This window comes from Emys orbicularis, chromosome 4 (genome assembly GCF_028017835.1).
Source record: "Emys orbicularis isolate rEmyOrb1 chromosome 4, rEmyOrb1.hap1, whole genome shotgun sequence".
Lineage (NCBI taxonomy): Eukaryota > Metazoa > Chordata > Testudines > Emydidae > Emys > Emys orbicularis.
The window spans coordinates 16,769,274-16,788,785 of record NC_088686.1 but is presented as its reverse complement, the minus strand read 5'-3'; the positions used below and the strand labels follow the sequence as shown (position 1 = coordinate 16,788,785).

At 50.9% G+C, this 19,512-nt stretch overlaps 1 protein-coding gene across 1 annotated transcript in view; it reads left to right on the top strand.

Moving 5' to 3' along the window:
* The window catches only part of ESR2 (estrogen receptor 2), a 73,341-nt gene extending 61,247 nt beyond the window's left edge, over positions 1 to 12,094 (top strand). Inside the window, exon 8 of the mRNA XM_065404288.1 lies at positions 11,905 to 12,094. Coding sequence (XP_065260360.1) covers positions 11,905 to 12,094 — 190 coding nt within the window. The remainder of the gene's footprint in view (positions 1 to 11,904) is intronic.
* Positions 12,095 to 19,512: the final 7,418 nt, after the last annotated feature.

Genomic DNA, 19,512 nt, shown 5'->3' with positions numbered 1-19,512 from the left:
GCTACTGTTATGAGCTGGCGAAGGTGCCTCTGCCGGTGATCGTGAAGGCTCATTCAATTAGGGCACAGGCATCTTCGGCAGCCTTCCTGGCGCAGGTGCCCATCCAAGAAATCTGTCAGGTTGCCACCTGGTCATCTGTCCACACGTTCGCGTCGCACTACACCAAGCAAGCTCGAGATGAGATGACGCTGGCTTGGCAGAGCAGTGCTGCAAGACAGTGAACTCCAAGCCCACCTCCGTGGATACTGCTTGTGAGTCACCTAGAATGGAATTGATATGAGCAAGCACTCGAATAAGAAACGGTTACCTGCCTTTCGTAACTGTTGTTCGTAGAGATGTTGCTCATGTCCATTCCATTACCTGCCCTCCTGCCCCTCTGTCAGACTTGTTGGCAAGAGAGAACTGAGAGGGCGTAGAGCTGGCGGCCCCTGATATACTGTGGCATGAGCGCAGCACTCCAGAGGTACCCTAGGGGTACTGCTAAGGCAAAAATCTCTGATGATTGCACACGTGGGCACACGCACTCCTAGAATGGAGTGGACATGAGCAACACATCTTGAAGAACAACAATTACAAAAGGTAGGTAACTGTTTTTATCATGTTCTCCTTCCAGAATATGATTATCTTAACTGGCACATGGATCACTTACTGGATAGTTCCAGTAGAATCAAAACAGGCAGTGAGATCTTTGATCACAGGTCAGCTTGCAACATGGACCTCTCTGCATACTACTATTGATGCGTCTATTCACACCCTTCACCAGGTTCTCCCAGAGTCACAGCAGTTCAGGAGAGAACAAGAGGGTTATCAGATACTGTGGACTAGATTGATGGCATCTTGCGTCCTAGCTGCAATCCTTTGGAATTCTCAGAGAAGTCCAGAATACAGTCGAGGAACTCTCCTTCAAAGGGAACGAACTTTGTAGTGCTAAACTGATTGTACACTACATTCTTTAAAAGATTCTTGAGTTACATTGAGGTATTTGGGAATTGAACACTCCTTAGCTTAGAAGAAAACCTCTAGACATCAAATGTATTCCAGATAACCACCTGCGTTTTCATACAACCAGCCTTATCAAAGACCAGAAAGAGGTAGTAAGAGACCTTCGTCCACTATGACTGCAACCACTATAAGGCTGTTTCTGTCTTCCAAATAGTTTGACAGTCACTTTGAGAGCTGTCAGAAACCACTCATAGAGTAGCTATACCTGTTCCCTACCCCATTTGGGAATTCTTTCTGGCTTCCTGAAAATAAAATAAACAAAATTACCACAAACCAATGGATGCCATAGATGATATAAAAAGGTTACTTCTTCATCAAGTGCTTGCTCATTTCGATTCCAATTAGGTGTGCATGCACTGCGTGCACGGCCATTGGAAAGTTTTCCCCTAACAGCATCCATTAGGTCGGCTGTGGAGCCCCCTGGAGTGGTGCCTTCATGGCACACAATATATACCCCAGCCAACCCGGTGCCTCCCCAGTTCCTTCTTACCACCCGTGATAGTCGTTAGAAGTCTTGCTCTGCTTGATCTCCACGCTTCCCTAGCTCTCTAGATAGTTGTTGTTAGTTTGGTTTATAGTTCTTGTTTTTGGTTCCCCTCCAGCCCAACTCTTCTTCTTGGGCTCCATGCCCAAGTCCCCGGGATTCAAGCCCTGCAGGTCCTGCTCTAAGCCATGCCAACGGGTGACCCCCATGACTCTTGTCTGATGTGTCTGGGGGAGGCTCATCAAGCCGAAAAGTGCAGGATCTGCAAAGGGTTTTGTCCTCGGACTAAAAAGGAGCAGGACTTTTGCTTGAAGCAGCTCCTTATGGAGGCGGCTCTTAACCCTCAGCCTCCTTCGGTGCAGCAAGACCCAGCACCGAGCGTTTCGCTGCACAGTGCCCTGGCGGCGGTAGTGGAGGTGGCACCGCGGTTGGACTCGGACCGAGACCCGCGGCACCGATGCTCCCCGGCACCACAACCGGCGACATCGGCTCAGCACCGCCCCCACTCTCCTGATCAGAAGTGGCACTGGGAGGAGTGGTAGATATGCTGGAGGGTAGGGATATCATACAGAGGGACCTAGACAAATTAGAGGATTGGGCCAAAAGAAATCTGATGAGGTTCAACAAGGACAAGCGCGGAGTCCTGCACTTAGGACGGAAGAATCCCATGCGCTGCTACAGACTAGGGACCGAATGGCTAGGCAGCAGTTCTGCAGAAAAGGACCTAGGGGTTACAGTGGATGAGAAGCTGGATATGTGTCGACAGTGTGCCCTTGTTGCCAAGAAGGCTAACGGCATTTTGGGCTGTATAAGTAGGGGCATTGCCAGCAGATCGAGGGACGTGATCGTTCCCCTCTATTCAACATTGGTGAGGCCTCATCTGAAGTACTGTGTCCAATTTTGGGCCCCACACTACAAGAAGGATGTGGAAAAATTGGAAAGAGTCCAGTGGAGGGCAACAAAAATGATTAGGGGGCTGGAGCACATGACTTATGAGGAGAGGCTGAGGGAACTGGGATTGTTTAGTCTGCAGAAGAAAAGAATAAGGGGGGATTTGATAGCTGCTTTCAACTACCTGAAAGGGGGTTCCAAAGAGGATGGATCTAGACTGTTCTCAGTGGTTGCAGATGACAAAACAAGGAGTAATGGTCTCAAGTTGCAGTGGGGGAGGTTTAGGTTGGCTATTAGGAAAAACTTTTTCACTAGGAGGGTGGTGAAGCACTGGAATGGGTTACCTAGGGAGGTGGTGGAATCTCCTTCCTTAGAGGTTTTTAAGGTCAGGCTTGACAAAGCCCTGGCTGGGATGATTTAGTTGGGGATTGGTCCTGCTTTGAGCAGGGGGTTGGACTAGATGACCTCCTGAAGTCCCTTCCAACCCTGATACTCTATGATTCTATGAAAGCCAGAAAAGGGTGGCTATCCTACGCTGATACCAGCTTCCCTGGAGCCAGCCACTGGGGTGCGTCCCGGAGGGGAGCACCCGGGAGCAAAGGCTGCAGCTGCGGCACCGTTGACTCGGGCCCCGAGGGGGGATCCGTTGAGTCCGGTACCACTGGACTCCCCAACCCGCAGCGTGATGGAAGTCGAGCTACTTTCTACCCCAGACACCTTTGCAGCGGTGAGGGACCTTATTGCCATGATGGCATCGGGGTCTCCTCAGCTCCATGCCAAGACCCCAGTGCCTCTGTGGTTGGCACCATCTCGGGGCAAGCCGGTGTTGATCCACCCTTCAGCACCAGAGGTCGAGCCGCGGCACCATTCCCGACGCCGCTCAGAGTCCCGGCACCGCTCTCCATCGCAGCGCTGGTTGTACTTGCGGCGGCGGTCGTACTTGCGGCACTGCTCCAGATCGCGTCACTGTTCCAGGTCATGGCGCCGCTCTTCCTGCTGGTTGCCGTCGTGAAGCAGATCCTGGACCCGGCACCGTTCGTCGTCTCGGCCCCACTCCAGGTCAAGGTGCCGATCCAGGTCTCGGCACCGCTCCCCAGCTTCACGGCACCACTTCACGTCTCCCTGTTGGCGCTCACCGACGCAGATTTGCTCAGCACTGCCCTGGCCCTCATGCTCCGGCTCTCACTCCTTGGGATTGGAAACTGGTTTGAGGTTTTTGGACCGTCGCCAGTCAGACCGTGGCCACCCTGATGTGGGGGAAGGGTCATGGCAGGCACGCGGACAGGGACCCACACAGAGAGCCACCCAGTGGCCGTTTTGGGCTCCATGGGCGTACCATCAGGCCCAGGGTGCACCATCTGGAGCTTTCTGATTAGCTGCCTCCGAGCCACGGGTGCCAGAAGCCGCCGCCAGTCAGCCTGCTCCGGGGGGTATGGAAGAGGTGGCATGCGCTCTTCCCGCTTCAGGTCCCGCTCCGACTCCGGTCCCTGAGCCGGATCCTGCGGTTAGTGATGCAGGACATCGGGCCCCCGCACCGCAGGGGGGTCAAGACGACCCTCTTTCCCCCGTGGCCGCCTCTTCCTCCTCTCCCGACAAGGCACTGGCAGGCACCTCTATCTCCGGGCCCTCCCAATTGACATCTATGCCCACCAGGCCCTCCTGCGCAGGGATGTGCACAATATGAACCTATAGGCCAAGGAGGTGGTGGAATCGGAGGATCCTGTGGTGGACATTTTGGCCCCGGAAGGCCCATCAAGGGTGGCCCTGCCTCTCATCAGGACCATCCAGACTAATGCCAAACCATCTGGCAGACCCCGACTTCCATTCCCCCTATGGCCAAATGAGTGGAATGCAAGTACTTTGTCCCCTCGAAGGGGTATAACTACTTATTCACTCACCCGCAGCCCTGCTCTCTTGTGGTTGCGGCTGTGAACGAGGAGCGACACGGTCAGCCGGCCCCTGCGCCCAAGTCGAAGGACGCCAAGCACCTCGACTAGTTTGGACGTAAAGTTTACTCTACATGGGGGCTTCAGCTCCGGATCGCCAATCAGCAGGTGTTCCTGAGCCGTTACAATTTTAACTCCTGGAACTCCATGCTGAAGTTCAAGGAGCTTCTGAGTCCAGAGAGGAGTTTGGGGACTTGGTTGACGAGGGCAAAACAGTGGCACAAACCTCTTTGCAGGCCTCGCTGGACGCTGCAGACTCGGCCGCGCGCACGTTGTCCTCCAGGATTACCATGAGGCGCACCTCCTGGCTGCAAGCCTCTGTTCAGCAGATGCTGCAGGACCTACCCTTTGACGGGGAGGGTCTGTTCGTGGAACAGACCGACTCTAAGCTGCACAGCCTTAAAGACTCGAGGGCGACAATGAAGTCATCCCGGCAACCCAGCGGAAACACTTCAAGCCTCAGCAACTGCAGCAGCGCTCCTACCCTCCTTGGCCAAGGCAGGATTTTTACTGATGGCAGGGGCGTAATGGCAGGAGGAAATCCTCTAACCTCCCGTCTGGACAAGGCCAGGGCCCCACCAAGCCATTGTCAGGCTCCAAGCAGGCCTTTTGAAGGGACGCCCGAGGACGGCATACCAGACTTAACCCCGGATGCTACCCTCCCTTTTTTTAATCGTTTATCCCATTTCCACCGTGCTTGGTTGCAAATAACCACTGATCGCTGGGTCCTTCGCATGGTGGAAGTGGGATACTCTCTCTCATTTTGTTCCTCCCCGCCCTCCTTCCCCGTCCCTCTTTAGGGACCCTTCTCACGAGTAACTCCTTATTCAGGAGGTTTGGGTGCTCCTCGCCATGGGAGGCATCGAGGAGGTTCCGAGGGAACTAAGGGGCAGGGGGCTTTACTCCTGATATTTCCTAAACCCCAAAGCCAAAGGGGGCCTTCGGCCCATTCTGGACCTGCGTGGGCTCAACAAATTCATGGTCAAGTTGAAGTTCCGCATGGTCTCCCTGTGCACCGTTATATCTTCCCTGGATCCTGGAGGCTGGTATGCTGCCCTCGACATGAAGGACGTGTACTTCCACATAGTGATACATCCGGCACACGGATGCTTCCTCCACTTTGTGGTCAACCACGAACATTACCAGTTCATGGCCCTTCCCTTCGGCCTTTCCACGGCCCCCTGGGTGTTCACCAAATGTATGTCGGTCGTGGCTGCCTTCCTCCTTCGATGGCGGGTGCAAGTATACACTTACCTCGACGACTGGCTGATCTGGGGCCGCACTAGAGAGCAGGTGCAGTCCCACCTCCGCCTGGTCAGGGATACGTTTCTTCGGCTGGGTCTCCTCCTCAACATAGCAAAGTCGACCCTGGAACCAACCCAGAGAATAGAGTTCATAGGGGCGGTTCTGGACTCCGTTCAGGCGCGGACCCTCCTGCCGGACTCTCGTTTCCAAACTATCACGGGTCTCATTTGGGGCCTTCAGAGCTTCCCAACCTCGATGGCAAGACGCTGCCTGAGTCTCCTCGGCCACATGGCTTCGTGTACATATGTGACCTGGCATGCCAGGTTCCGGCCGCTGCAGGCCTGGCTCGCTTCGGTCTATTGCCCGGGGCACAACAGCCTGAACTTGGTGGTCACTGTTCCAGAGCGGGTCCTCGCCTCCCTCCGCTAGTGGCTAGATCCCCGGGTGGTGTGCGAAGGGGTCCCCTTTCACAGCCCACAGCCTTCCTTGTCTCTGGTCACAGATGCGTCAGCCCTGGGGTGGGGTGCTCATCTCAGAAACCTTGGGACTCAGGGCCTGTGGTCCCCGTCCGCGCTGTCCCTGCATATCAATGTCCGGGAGCTGATGGCAGTGCATCTTGTTTGTCAGGCCTTCCAGGAGCACCTGCAAGGTTGTTGTGTGGCGGTTCTCACGATCAACACCATGGCCATGTTCTACATCAACAAGCAAGGGGGGGCCCGCTCCTCTCCCCTCTGCCAGGAAGCCATTTGACTGTGGGAGTTCTGTATAGTCCTCTCCGTTCACCTGGTGGCGTCTTTCTTTCCCAGGATCCAGAACACGCTGGCGGATCACCTCAGTAGGTTCTTCCACTCGCACGAGTGGTCTCTGCGGCCGGATGTCGTCCACCCCATATTCCAAAAGTGGGCGTTTCCCCAGGTTTGCCTCCTGCAGCAACCGGAAGTGCCCAGCTTTCTGCTCCTTCCAGGGTCGCTGCCCGGGCTCCCTCACAGATGCATTCCTGCTTCCCTGGACGGGTCGCCTGCTTTATGTCTTCCCTCCGTTTCCCTTTGTGTACAAGGGCCTACTCAAGATCCACAGAGATGGGGTGAGGGTGATTCTGGTGGCTCTGGCGTGGCCCCGGCAGCATTGGTACACCACGCTGTTGGCACTGTCCATGGTCGTTCCAGTCCCATTGCCTCTTCTTCCCGACCTGCTCACCCAGGATCACGGTTGCCTCAGTCATCCCGATCTGGGGTCTCTCCACCTCATGGCATGGATGCTGCATGGCTGAACCCTGTGGAGCTTCTGTGTTCAGACTCTGTATGACAAGTACTGCTGGGCAGCAGGAAGCCCTCCACTCGAGCCATGTATCTGGTGAAGTGGAAGCAGTTTTCGTGTTGCTGTGACCAGCACCACACCCTCCCCCTCCCGGCGCCGGTGCCCCTCATTTTGGAGTACCTCCTGCACCTGAAACAGCAAGGCCTGGCGGTGTCTTCCGTGAAGGTTCACCTCACAGCCATCTCGGCTTTCCACCTGGGCGTGTCTGGCTGCTCTGTTTTCGCCAACCCAATGGTTGCTCACTTTCTCAAGGGCTTGGACCGCCTCTATCCTCAGATCCCGCAGCTCGTCCCTTCATGGGACCTTAACCTGGTCTTTTCAAGGCTCATGGGGCCCTCGTTCGAAACGCTGAACATGTGCTTCCTCCTGTATCTCTCCTGGAAGGTGGCTTTCCTTGTCACCATCACATCGGCAAGGTGCGTCTCCGAGCGGAAGGCCCTTACCTTGGAACCGCCTTACACGGTCTTCCACAGGATAAGGTACAGCTCAGACCTCACCTTGCCTTTCTTCCCAAGGTAGTGTCGGCCTTTCATACTAGCCAGGATATTTTCCTGCCTGTTTTTTACCCTAAACCTCACACTGGTCCCCTGCATTCCCTCAGTGTCCACAGGTCCCTGGCCTGCTACATCGAGCGCACTAAGCCATTTAGGAAATTGACCCAGCTTTTCGTTGCGGTGGCGGATGGGATGAAGGGTCTCCCGGTCTCCTCTCAGAGGATCTCCTCATGGATTACATCCTGCATCCGTGCTTGCTATGAGCTGGCCGGCGTACCGACCCCAGCTCTCACTGCTCACTCCACTAGGAACCAGGCCTCGTCAGCGGCATTCCCAGCCCAGGTACCGATCCAAGAAATCTGCAGGGCAGCGACTTGGTCCTTGGTGCATACCTTCACCTCACACTATGTCATTGTCCGGCACGCCAGGGACGATGTGGCTTTTGGTAGAGCGGTGCTGCAGTTTACATTGTTTCACTCCGACTCCACCGCCTTCATAAGGCTTGGGAGTCACCTAATTGGAATTGATATGAGCAAGCACTCGAAGAAGTAAAATCAGTTAGTCACCTTTGTAATTGTTGTTCTTCGAGATGTGTTGCTCATATCCATTCCAAACCCACCCCCCTTCACCTCTGTCAGAGTAGCCGGCAAGAAGGAACTGAGGAGGCGCCGGGTTGGCTGGGGTATATATTGAGTGCCATGAAGGCGCCACTCCAGGGGCTCCACAACCGACCCAATGGATGCTGCTAGGGGAAAACTTTCCAACGGCTGTGCACGCAGCGCGCGCACACTTAATTGGAATGGATATGAGCAACATATCTCGAAGAACAACAGTTACAAAGGTGAGTAACCGTTTTTTCATGCAGTTCCAGCAATACCGGATTTACAATGGCGCCACTGGCGCCGGGCCCACGGTCGAAAGGGGCCCAGGCCTGCTCGTCTCCGCCCCCCGCTCTCTCCTGTGGGGTCAGAAAAGCTTGAAGCTGCCGGCTGCTGGGGTTCCTTGGCAACCTCTGCCGGCAGTGAAGCTCCTCCCCCGCCTCTTTCCCCAGCGTGCTATGTTCCTTCCCCCCCTCCCTGCCGCCGATCAGCTGGATCAGCTGCTTGCCGGCAGGAGGGAGGAGGAGGAGCAAGCCGCAGCAAGCTGCTCCGGGGAGGAGGAGGAGGAGGAGAGGCAGGGGTGAGGCCTTGGGGAAGGGACTGGAATTGGGGCATACCCCCTCCAGCCCCCTGCGTGAGCACCCCCACGATCCCAGCCCACATCCACAGCCCTCTGTCCACCCTGACTGCTGCACCCCCTCACACACCCTGAGCCCCCTGCACTCCCCTCACATACCCCGAGCCCTCTACCCTGACTCCTGCACCCCCTCACACACACCCAGCCCCCTGTCCTGACCCCTGCACTCCCCTCACACCTCCCCAGCCCCCAGCCCTGACTCCTGCATCCCACCTCATGCCCCCCCAGCCCCTGCCCTGAAACCTGCACCCCACTCTCACACACCCTGCCCTGACTCCTGCACCCCCCCCCCCACATCCTCCCCCCCCCATCCTGAGAACCAAACAGGAGCTGCCCCAGGTAAGCGCTCCACACCCCAACCTCCTGCCCCAAACCTGAGCCCCCTCCCTCACCCTAGCTCCTGGCCAGACCCCGCACCCGAACATTTTTTTCCCAATATTTGGAAAGATCATTAAGTGGTCCGTTGAGACCCTCCGTGATTTTCAAGTGGTCTGTGGAAAAATAAGTTAGACTACAAGAACAATCAAGGTACCTCACTTTATTTTCATTTACTTGCTATTACTTATAGGAGGAGGATGAAGAAAAAAAGAATGAAAAACGGGGGCAGGGGGAGATGAGAGAATGTTCTTTCTCTTGGCTGGGTCCCAAGGAGGAGCCCCAAAAATGAAGCTGAGCACAGGGCTGGGGGGCCCCACTAACTCTAAATCCACCACTGGTTCTCACGTCACCTGGGCTGGGGATACTGTCAGCTGATCCCCACGGTCTCCAACCTATCTGGGCAGTACAGCAGACATGGCCCTGCCCACTAGCTCGTCTCCATTCCCTAGCCCACCCACCACTTGCCTCCCCCGCCCCCCTTAAGGATTAGCCCTCTTACTTTTAAAAATGATTGCTTGCCCCTCTCCTCCACTCAGGCTTTTCTGGCAGCCCTGTTGCCAGGTATCCAGTTTTAGATTGGAAACTCCAGTAGAAAACGGGACCTGAGTGTCCGGTTAGCAGTGACTGGATACTAAATGTCCGGTTATAGGAGTAACCACATTAGCCTCCGCTCCTCCCACTCCCAACACCCACCCCAGAGGACTGGAAGAGAACCTGTCCTGCTGCTGTGGGAGGAGGGGCAGCTCAGTGCAGAAAGAGACAAAGAGAATGGGATAGAACCAGGTAGGTACCCGCTTTAGGTGGGCAGGGGCAGGGGGGGATCCTGTTTACCCCCTCCCCAGTCCTGCTGCGCTTGCAGTTTACCCTTGACCCCTCCCTTGCTCCAGAGACCAACCCTAGCTCCTGCCCGACTGTGCTTTTACCCCCGGCCCCTTTTACAATCATTCCCCAGGGGGGCCCACAAATATGTTTGGTGCCGGGCCCACAAAAAGTTAATCCGGCCCTGAGTTCCAGGAGCTTCCTACCCCACAACCACCTTTCCTTTCCCTTTTCAGAGACTCCTCCCAAGAGAGACTATTACATGAAGAGGTGCAATTCCTTGTATTTCTTCTATTTCTCTGAAACGTTCCTCTTCAATTCATGGGAGGAGTTTTTGTTCCTGTTGCTGTCTAATTCCCAAGATTGACATCTCATTCTGGACTTGAGAGATCTGAACACCTTTGTTTGCCTGTTCACACTTAGAGTGGTGACCCTGGCTTCAATAATCCCTAAATTGGATCCTCTAGGCTGGTTTGCCATTCTGTATCTGAAAGATGCATATTTCCACCCATCCAGTGCACAGGAAATACCTGTGGTTCGTAGGTGGGAAGACAAACACACTGCCAGTACATATGGTTGCCTTTCCGCTTGTCAGAAGCCCCAAGAATATTTATAAAATGTCTGGCTGTAGTAGCAGCACACCTAAGAAGGCAGGGCATTTTAGAATACCTATATCTTGACAACTGGCTGATTCAGGGAAGTTTTCCTCAGCAAATCACGAATAGCATACATCACATTCTACAGCAGTTCTCTAGTTTGGGGCTTGATATCAGCCAAGACAAATCCTCTTTAAATTCCATTTTTTGAGTCAGTTATAGACTCCACCACAGTGAGGGCATATCTGCCATGAAGCAGATTTGACAATATATTTCTCCTCATAAATCAACTACAGACAAGCCCTCGGACACCAGTAAAAACATGTGTACAATTGCTAGGGCATATGGCTTTGTGCACATTTGTGACTCAATTTGCTTTTGTTGTTTATTAGGATGGTACTTACCACCCAATAAACATCATCTAGACGTGGTGGTTCAGATTCCCCCAAACACCCTATTTTCCTTAAATGGTAGAAGAACCCAGATCAAGTCTGCAAGGGTGTTCCCTTTTCTCCATTGCTCCATACCAAGGTTCTAGTGATGGATCCTTCCACTTTGGGATGGAAAAGATCATCTGGACACACCTGGAGCTCAGGGCACGTAGTTGCAAGAAGAGTCTCAATTACACATCAACATATTGGAGCTCAGAGTGATCCAAATAGCATGTGCTACATTTGTTCCTTACATACAGGCAAGGCAAGTGTTGACTGAACCCCTTCCTGGCCTGGGTGAACCCCAAAGCATCACACCATGGCAGATGAAAGGCTGAAAACGTTACCTGATTGCTTATGCACCAGGTCCACAGGATGATATCTTCCTGGCACAGAGGAGTAGATCTGGCTCCTCCCTGTTTATCTAAAACATAGCTGTGGAATTGTTAGTCATTAATCAGATGCTCTTTGCCTGGATGTTTTATTTTTTATTATTTTTTAAATCAGGTAATGTTTTCAGCCTTTCATCTGCCATGCTGTGATGCTTTGGGGTTCACCCAGACCAGGAAGGGGGTCAGTCAACACTTGCCTTGCAACTATGGATACCTCAAATGCTATGCTGCTGTGGCTCACAGCCCTGGCACCAACAGCCAGCAGACAAGCATGAAGATCTCATCTTGGCTTCCACCACCGAGTTACTCTTTGCAGGGGGACCTCAACAACCCTTCCAGCCCCGAGTTCTCCACAAAAGCGTTTCTCTGCAGCGCTCAGCCACTCTCACTGTAACCCTCACAAAACCTTATTAAGTTGGCTGCTCCTTTAAAGAGACAGTACACAGCAGCCTGTTAACTTAACTGGGGTTAAAATGATATAATCTTGCTATTATGTTAAGAGATCGTGAGGATGAAGATGGTTAAGCCCTTAGCAATTTTGAAACTATGAATAAAAAAGAGGGGTGGTGTTGACTTCTGAACTTGTCATTGCCTCCCATTCCTAAAACCCCACTCGGATTAAATGTATTTAAACCACTTCCGAGTGTTGACTTGTTGTTGTTTTTATTCACAGTAACAAAGGTATGGAGCACCTTCTGAGCATGAAGTGTAAAAATGTGGTCCCAGTCTATGACTTGCTGCTGGAAATGCTGAATGCACACACGCTTCGAGGTCAAAGAAAGTCTGCAGTCACAGATTCTGAATTTGGCACATCAGAACAAACTGATACTAGAGATGATACGCGGAATATGGCAGAACAGTAACTTTATAATTACCTGGAAAATCACGTTTGTGGGAAAGTGTGAAGCAAAACAACATTGTTTAGAGCTATCGAAAACTTGATGTCTCATGAATCTTAGACAACCTTTTTGGGGCCCTATTCTAATCTTTCAGATTTGCACATGTTTATCTTGGATAAGGCTGTATATCACCTCCTGTATTGTGCAAAGCACATCTTGTCCATGTTTCTGACATAATACTTTGCACTTACACTAATGCTTTCTGTCTGAGACTTATGAACACAATACCCCTGTGAGACTGGAAATTATTATTACCCCTTTTTAAAAAATGGGTAAACTGAGGCAGAGAGAAGCTAAGTGACTGGCTTAAGAACCAACAGCAAGTCAGTGGAGAGCTGGGAATAGTGTCCTGACTCCCAGTTCTTGCTTTAACCACTGGACTATGTTTTCTGTCAATATATCAACATATGAAATGTACAGCTGTTACATCATGTGGGAGAGATTTGATTATGTGTATATGATGACGATCACTGGGGAAATGCCTACATTTCAGTTAACATGGTTAAAATGCCAAGACACATGCAAAATTTAAATGAGTTTATTCCTTGTATGATTATGCAATGGATGCAGATGGATCACAGAAACACTTCCTCAGGCTTCATTTGAGCCACTCAGAATTGTTTCTGGGACCACTTTAAAGACCAGCTCCATAAACATAAAAACAAGTTTCGTTGTTTTGTGAGCCTACTCTTAGTATTTGAACTGTTTCTTTGTGCATGGTTCTCAACTGCTTAAAGGTTGACTTGACTGCTTAGTCATATTCATTTAATACCACATTTTAAAATTTATTGTCACTGAGATTAATGTGCTGTTGTTTTGTATATTTATAATGACTTAATGTGTGATAACTTTATGTGTAGGTATGAAGGATCAAGAAATTAATGTTTATTATGTGCATTAGTAAAAATAATGTGATACAGTCCATTGAACTATTTTTTTTAAATGGTTTCCTAGGCAATTTCCCAATCTTCCCTTCACTTCCATCTTGAGTACAGAGGTGTCTAGCAGTATTGTCAGGTTCGTGGGGTTCTGGTAATGCAGGGTACATAACTGTAGGGAGTGGTAGCATGAGTAGAGATGAGGCTCAGCTGGGATCTGCTTTTACTTACATGACTCAGTTTTGCTCTCTTATTTTCAAGAGGAAGTTACATGTAACTTGCTTTGTTAGGGAAGCTCTACCCTAAGTTATGCTTTTTCAACCCTCCTAAAAGAACCCTAAATGAGAGAGGGAAAAATGCCTCTGGGATAAATTCATGGAGGATAGGTCCATCAGTAACTATTAGCCAGGATGGGCAGGGATGGTGTCCCTAGCCTCTGTTTGCCAGAAGCTGGGAATGGGTGACAGGGGATGGATCACTTATGAAGTGCATTGCTTCATGTGTGGCAATTCGTTATTGGCATGTCACTAAATATGTAGTCATATGAAATATCTGTCTTGTTGATTTCTGCAGCTGTCCAAGGTGCACTGAGTCTGAGAGGACATATAATATGGCCCATAGCCTCAGTTGGAAAATAAGAAAATACTTTTTCTGTCCTTTGCTTATGTAATATTCTGTTTCATGATGGAATTAAACTCATTAGCCTTTGATAATGACACTGGAGATTAATGGACTTGACTAGATACCATAGTGTTTAGTTGTATATTGTGGTCATTTTAGTTATGTGACTAAACTAAATTAGAGATTGATTTGATGTCCATCTAAGTCAGGGTTCGGCAACCTTTCAGAAGTGGTGTGCCGAGTCTTCATTTATTCACTCTAATTTAAGGTTTCGTGTGCCAGTAATACATTTTAACGTTTTTAGAAGGTCTCTTTCTAGAAGTCTATAATATATAACTAAACTATTGTTGTATGTAAAGTAAATAAGGTTTTTAAAATGTTTAAGAAGCTTCATCTAAAATTAAATTAAAATGCAGAGCCCCCCCGGACCGGTGGCCAGGACCCGGGCAGTGTGAGTGCCACTGAAAATCAGCTTGCGTGCCGCAGGTTGCCTACCCCTGATCTAAGTCAATGGGGAGGCTTTCTGGTGATTTCTATGGGATTTGGATCAGGCCCTTAATAGGGAAATGTTGTTGGTTCATTGCCTGGTTGGTATCAGTGGCATATTGTGAATATTACTCAAGCTTTTGATCTTGACATTTTGAAGCCAAGGACATTGTATTTTACAGGAAGGTTAAAAACAAGTGTTTTCAATGAATCAGGTTCTGATTTGTAGACTTGTTTTGATCTCATACTATAACAAATGTTGAGGACAGTCTTAATTCATACTTGCTAACTCTAAAAAAACCACAAAGATATTGGTGTATTTTAATTTTCTTGTATTAGTGCAGCGGTTCTCAAACTGTGGGTTGGGACCCCAAAGTGGATTGTGACCCCCTTTAAATGGGATCACCACGGCTGGCATTAGACTTGCTGGGGCCTGGGTGGTGGGGCTCAGGTTGCAGGCCCCCTGCCTGGGCCTGAAGCCCTTGAGATTCAGCTTTGGCCCCCCCTGCCCGGAGCGGTGGCGCTCAGGCTTTGGGGCCCCCCCACCTGGGGCAATGAGGCTCAGGCTTCAGTCCCCCTTCCGGGTGTCGTGAAGTAATTTTTATTGTCAGAAGGGGGTCGTGGTGCAATGAAGTTTGAGAACCGCAGCACTAGTGTAATAGCTACTGTAACTAATGGACAGAGAAAATATAGATGTAGTTTTGAATTCACTGGTGCCTGTTTTGATTGCAACTGTACTGAGCAGTACTAATGAGCAAGCAATAGGGCATACAGGTGCTTTGCAGGTTTCCCACACAACACTATCCGTGCATCTCAATCCTCTCCTACTTCATCCCTTGCTCCTCGATTCTGGGCCTTTCAAGCAGAAGCTGTCAACTGTGCCTCTTTGTAAAGAATTATGTGATGGTTTTGTGATCTAGAATGATGTGAGCAAATTAACTTCCACTTGTGAGCTCATCATGGATTGAATACAGATCTCTATAGGTAAAAGATTAACCTATCTGTCCACTGTGCCTTTCCCTAGGTACACCCCTGGAATCAGATAACATTCCTGTAAGCTGTAGCCTGAAATAATTCCTTGATTTGAGAGATGAGGCAGGCAGTCTCACAGCATTTCAGATGTGTGCTTTGAATATGATTTGTTTGCGGTAACATGCACTAGATATTTTCCATTTATGCAGCATTTAGTAAGACATCCTACTTTACACCATTTTTCTTGACTGAAACCTGCCATGGTGCAACTAAGTCCTGTGGTGTCAGACTGCATTATGTTGGTCTGACACCACCAATTCCACTCTGTTCCTTTTGATTGGTACTCTGCCTACAGGCTATAGACAGAGGGAGCAAAGAATAGTGGTATTCTTCTTCAAGTGCTTGCTCATGTCCATTCCATGCTAGGTGTGTGCGCACCATGAGCACTGTTGCTGGAAATTTTTCCCATAGTGGTATCTGTTAGGCCTACTCTAGCACCCTCTGCAGCTGTATGCATATGCACTGGTATAAAGGGGTGCCACCAACCCCACACCCACTGTTTCTTCTTGCCACCTGTGACAGTTGCTGGTATAACCCTTTCTTGCTCTGACAAGGTTTCTTCCCAGTGGTTCTGGACTCTTCCTTCATAATAGTTTAGTGTATATAGTTTTTGCAAGTTGTGGTAGTGTATATAGTTAGTGTATACGGTTCCTGTCCTCAGAGGACTTTTCAGTACCGGGCTTCAACCCTTGTGCCTATTGTGAGTGATCCGCACTTGAGTTTCTTAACGTGCTTGGGGCCCTGGTACTAGGGGAAAACCCCAGGGATTCCATACGGTGCTGGGATTTCAGGGACTGGCACCTTGCCAGGGAGTGGGATGCCAGGATCAGGTGGGGTTTGCCCCTGCATGATACCAGGGGAGCTGGTGCCGGGAAGATGCCTGACGCACCCTGTTCCCTCCTGTGGCCCTACTGGAATCCTTGGGGTTTTCCCATAGTACCGGGGCCTTCTTCCCACCGCTCCTACTCGGTGGTCTCCAAGAGATGGGCTACCGCTCCCTCCAGCTCGGCACCGGATCCAGACTCCGGTACCTGGTCTGGTATCGAAGTCCAGGAGATGCCCCTAGTGGACATAGTCAAGGCATAGGAAGGATTCCCTCCTCCGGTGCAAACCTTCTCGTCCTCCCCAGATAAGGCTGTTGCAGGTCCCAGCAGCCTACTTCCCCAGGATGATTTCAGGGCCCATTAGGACCTTCTGAAGCAGGTTGCTTCAAACTTGGGCTTTGGAGATAGAGGAGCTCAAATAGACATCGCACAGCCTTATTGATATCCTGGCTGAAGCAGCTCCCTCCAGAGTGGTCCTGCCCATCAGTGAGGCGGTGATGGGACCAGTCAAGGCTCTATGGCAAACTTCTTCTCTGGCCCCCACTTCAAAGAGGGCAGAGAAAAAGTACTATGTGCCAGCAAGCTGGTTCGATTACCTGTACTCGCACCCTCCCCCGGGGTACCTAGTGGTATCTGCAGCTAACGAAAGGGACAGGCAGGGCTAGTTGAGTGCTACCCCGAAACAAAAAGATGCTAAGAAACTGGACCTTTTTGGAAGAAAGGTTTATTCCATGGGTAGCCTCCAATTGCATATCGCCAATCAGCAAGCTTTGCTGGGGAGATACAGTTTTAATCTCCCTGAATAAGTTCAGACTCCCTGCTCTCAAGAGTTGACGCTTTGCGGCCCTCTTAGAAGAGGGTAAGAATGTGGCCAGGACCTCTCTCCAGGTGGTTCTGAATGCTGCCAACTCGGTGGTCTGGACAGTGGCCTCCGTGGTCACCATGAGGCGCTGTTCCTGGCTCTTCTGATCTTCCCCATGAGGTCCATCAGTTAATCCAGGACACCCCATTTGAAGGCTCCTCCCATTTCTTGGAGCAGACAGACACAAGACTTAACGGACTGAAGAACTCAAGGTCCACCCTATGACCCTTAGGACTATATGTTCCGTCTGCCTCCAGAAAACACTTCAGGCCCCAGCAGCTTCCTCGGTTCTCAGGAGCTGCAAGACAGGCACCCCACAAAAGAAAAGGCAGAGGTTATAAACCGTGCCAACCATTCCCATCCACCTCAGCCTCCCAGTCAGAGCCTCAGAGTTACTCTGGCAGTCTCAAGCAGGTCTTTTGAAGGTGAGCATGAGGGTGCTGTACCAGTCACCGTTTCAGGTCTGCCCCCTCCCCCTCCCATTTCATTTTTGGACCATCTGTTGCTCTTCAGCCCAGCTTGGGCATCCATAACATTGGACCAATGGGTCCTGAGTACAGTGACAATCAGATATACCCTTCAGTTTTTATCCACCCCTCCCTCCCACCCACCCTCCACTCCCGTCCCTCTTCAGGGACCCTTCTCACAAGGAACTCTTTATCCAGGAGATGCAATCCCTTTTACGTATGGGGGCTGTGGAGGGAAGTTCCTTAAGACTTGAGAGGGAAGGGGTTTTACTCCTGATATTTCCTAATCCCAAAGGCAAAAGCGGGGCTCCAGCCCATCTTGGATCTGTGTCACCTTAACAGAAATCTCAAGAAACTGAGCTTCTGCATGGTCTCCCTGGCCTCCATCATTCCCTCCTTGGATTCTGGAGACTGGTATGCCACCCTTGACTTAAAGGACACATGCTTTCACATTTCTATCTTCCGTGACCACAAGATTTCTCAGGTTTGTAGTGGGTCATTGCCACTACCAATTCACCACCCTTCTGCCTATCGACAGCCCCGAAGGTTTTTACGAAGTGTATGGGGTTGTAGCAGCCTTCCTCAGATGTTGAGGCATTCAGATCTACCTGTTCCTCGATGATTGGCTGATCAAAGGTCAGTCACAGGCTCTCGTGCAAGACAGCATCAGCACGGTCCGAATCACGTTCAGGGTGCTGGGCCTGCTGATAAATGAGCAGAAATCAACTCTTGTTCCGGTTCAGAGAATAGAATTTATTGGTACCATGCTCGACTCGACCCAAGCCAGGGCTCTTCTGCTGGCAGCCCACTTCCAGACCATGACAAACCTGGTAACCCCAATCACGACAGCTTGAGTGTGCTGAAGCTACTGGGTCACATGGCGGCTTGTACTTACATGGTTCAATATGCAAGCCTGCGCCTCAGGCACCTCCCAGATGTGGCTAGCGTCAGTATAGTCCCTGAGCAGACACCACTTGGATTCAGTACTTACAGTCCCTCCCCCGCTTCTCGCCTCCCTGGGCTGGTGGAAGGAACCAAGGTGAGTGGGTAATGATGGAGGTGCCCTTCGTTGCCCCACTACCGTCTGTGTCTTTAGTCTCAGATGCGTCAGACCTAGGGTGTAGAGCCCATCTCAACAACCTCCGGGCTCAGGGCCTCTGGTCCCGGGAAGAGCTCTTCTTGCACATAAATGTCAGGGAACTCAGAGCAGTGCGCCTGGCTTGCGAAATGTTCCTTCCCCAGGTCTCAGGCAAGGTGGTTCAAGTCCTGGCAGACAATACAGCAGCCATGTTCTAAATCAACAAGCAAGGAGGGGCCCGATCCCCTGCCCTGTGTCAGAAGGCAGTGGATCTATGGGACTTCTGTGCGAGACACTCCATTCATCTTGAGGTGTCTTACCTCTCACTCCACCTGGATCTGATTTCACAAGACAATGGCTGGTTGCTTCACCTGAACCTCGCCTCCCTGCACCTAACTGCATGAATGCTGCATGGCTGAACCCTGAAGAACAGGCCTGCTCAGAACAGGATCGATGAGTCTTGCTAGGCAGTAGAAAGCCTTCCACTGTTTGGTCAAGTGGAAACATTTCACTTGTTGGGCCTCTGAATGGGATCTCTCTCCATCTCAATCTTCTCTTCAGTCTATTTTGGGCTATTTGCTCCACCTAAAGCAGCAGGGTCTGGCATTCTCATCTATTAAAGTTCATTTGACGGGCCCTCTCAGCCTTCCATCCCCCAGTGAATGGCAGATCAGTGTTCTCCCTCCAAAATGATGGTCTGGTTTCTCAAGGGGTTGGAAAGACTCTATCCTCAGGTTTACGAACCATTTCGCCCCTTCCCCCATGGGACTTAAACCTTGTCCTGTCGAGGCTTATGGGCTCCCATATCGAACCATTAGCATCATGCTCCCTACTACTTATCTCCTGAAAGATTGCCTGCATGGTGGCGATCACCTTGGCCAGAAGGGTCTCTGAGATCAAGGCCCTTATGTCAAGGACAAGGTCCGACTGCGCCCTCATCTGGCCTTCCTGCCAAAGGTGATATCACAATTCCACAACAACCAGGTCATTTTTCTACCTGTCTTCTTCCCAAAATCTCACAAGAACGAAGGCTTCATACATTGGATGTTAGGCAGGCCCTCACCTTTTATATTGAGAGGACTAAGCCCTTCCGCAAATCCACGCAACTGTTTGTGGCAATAGCGGAAAGGATGA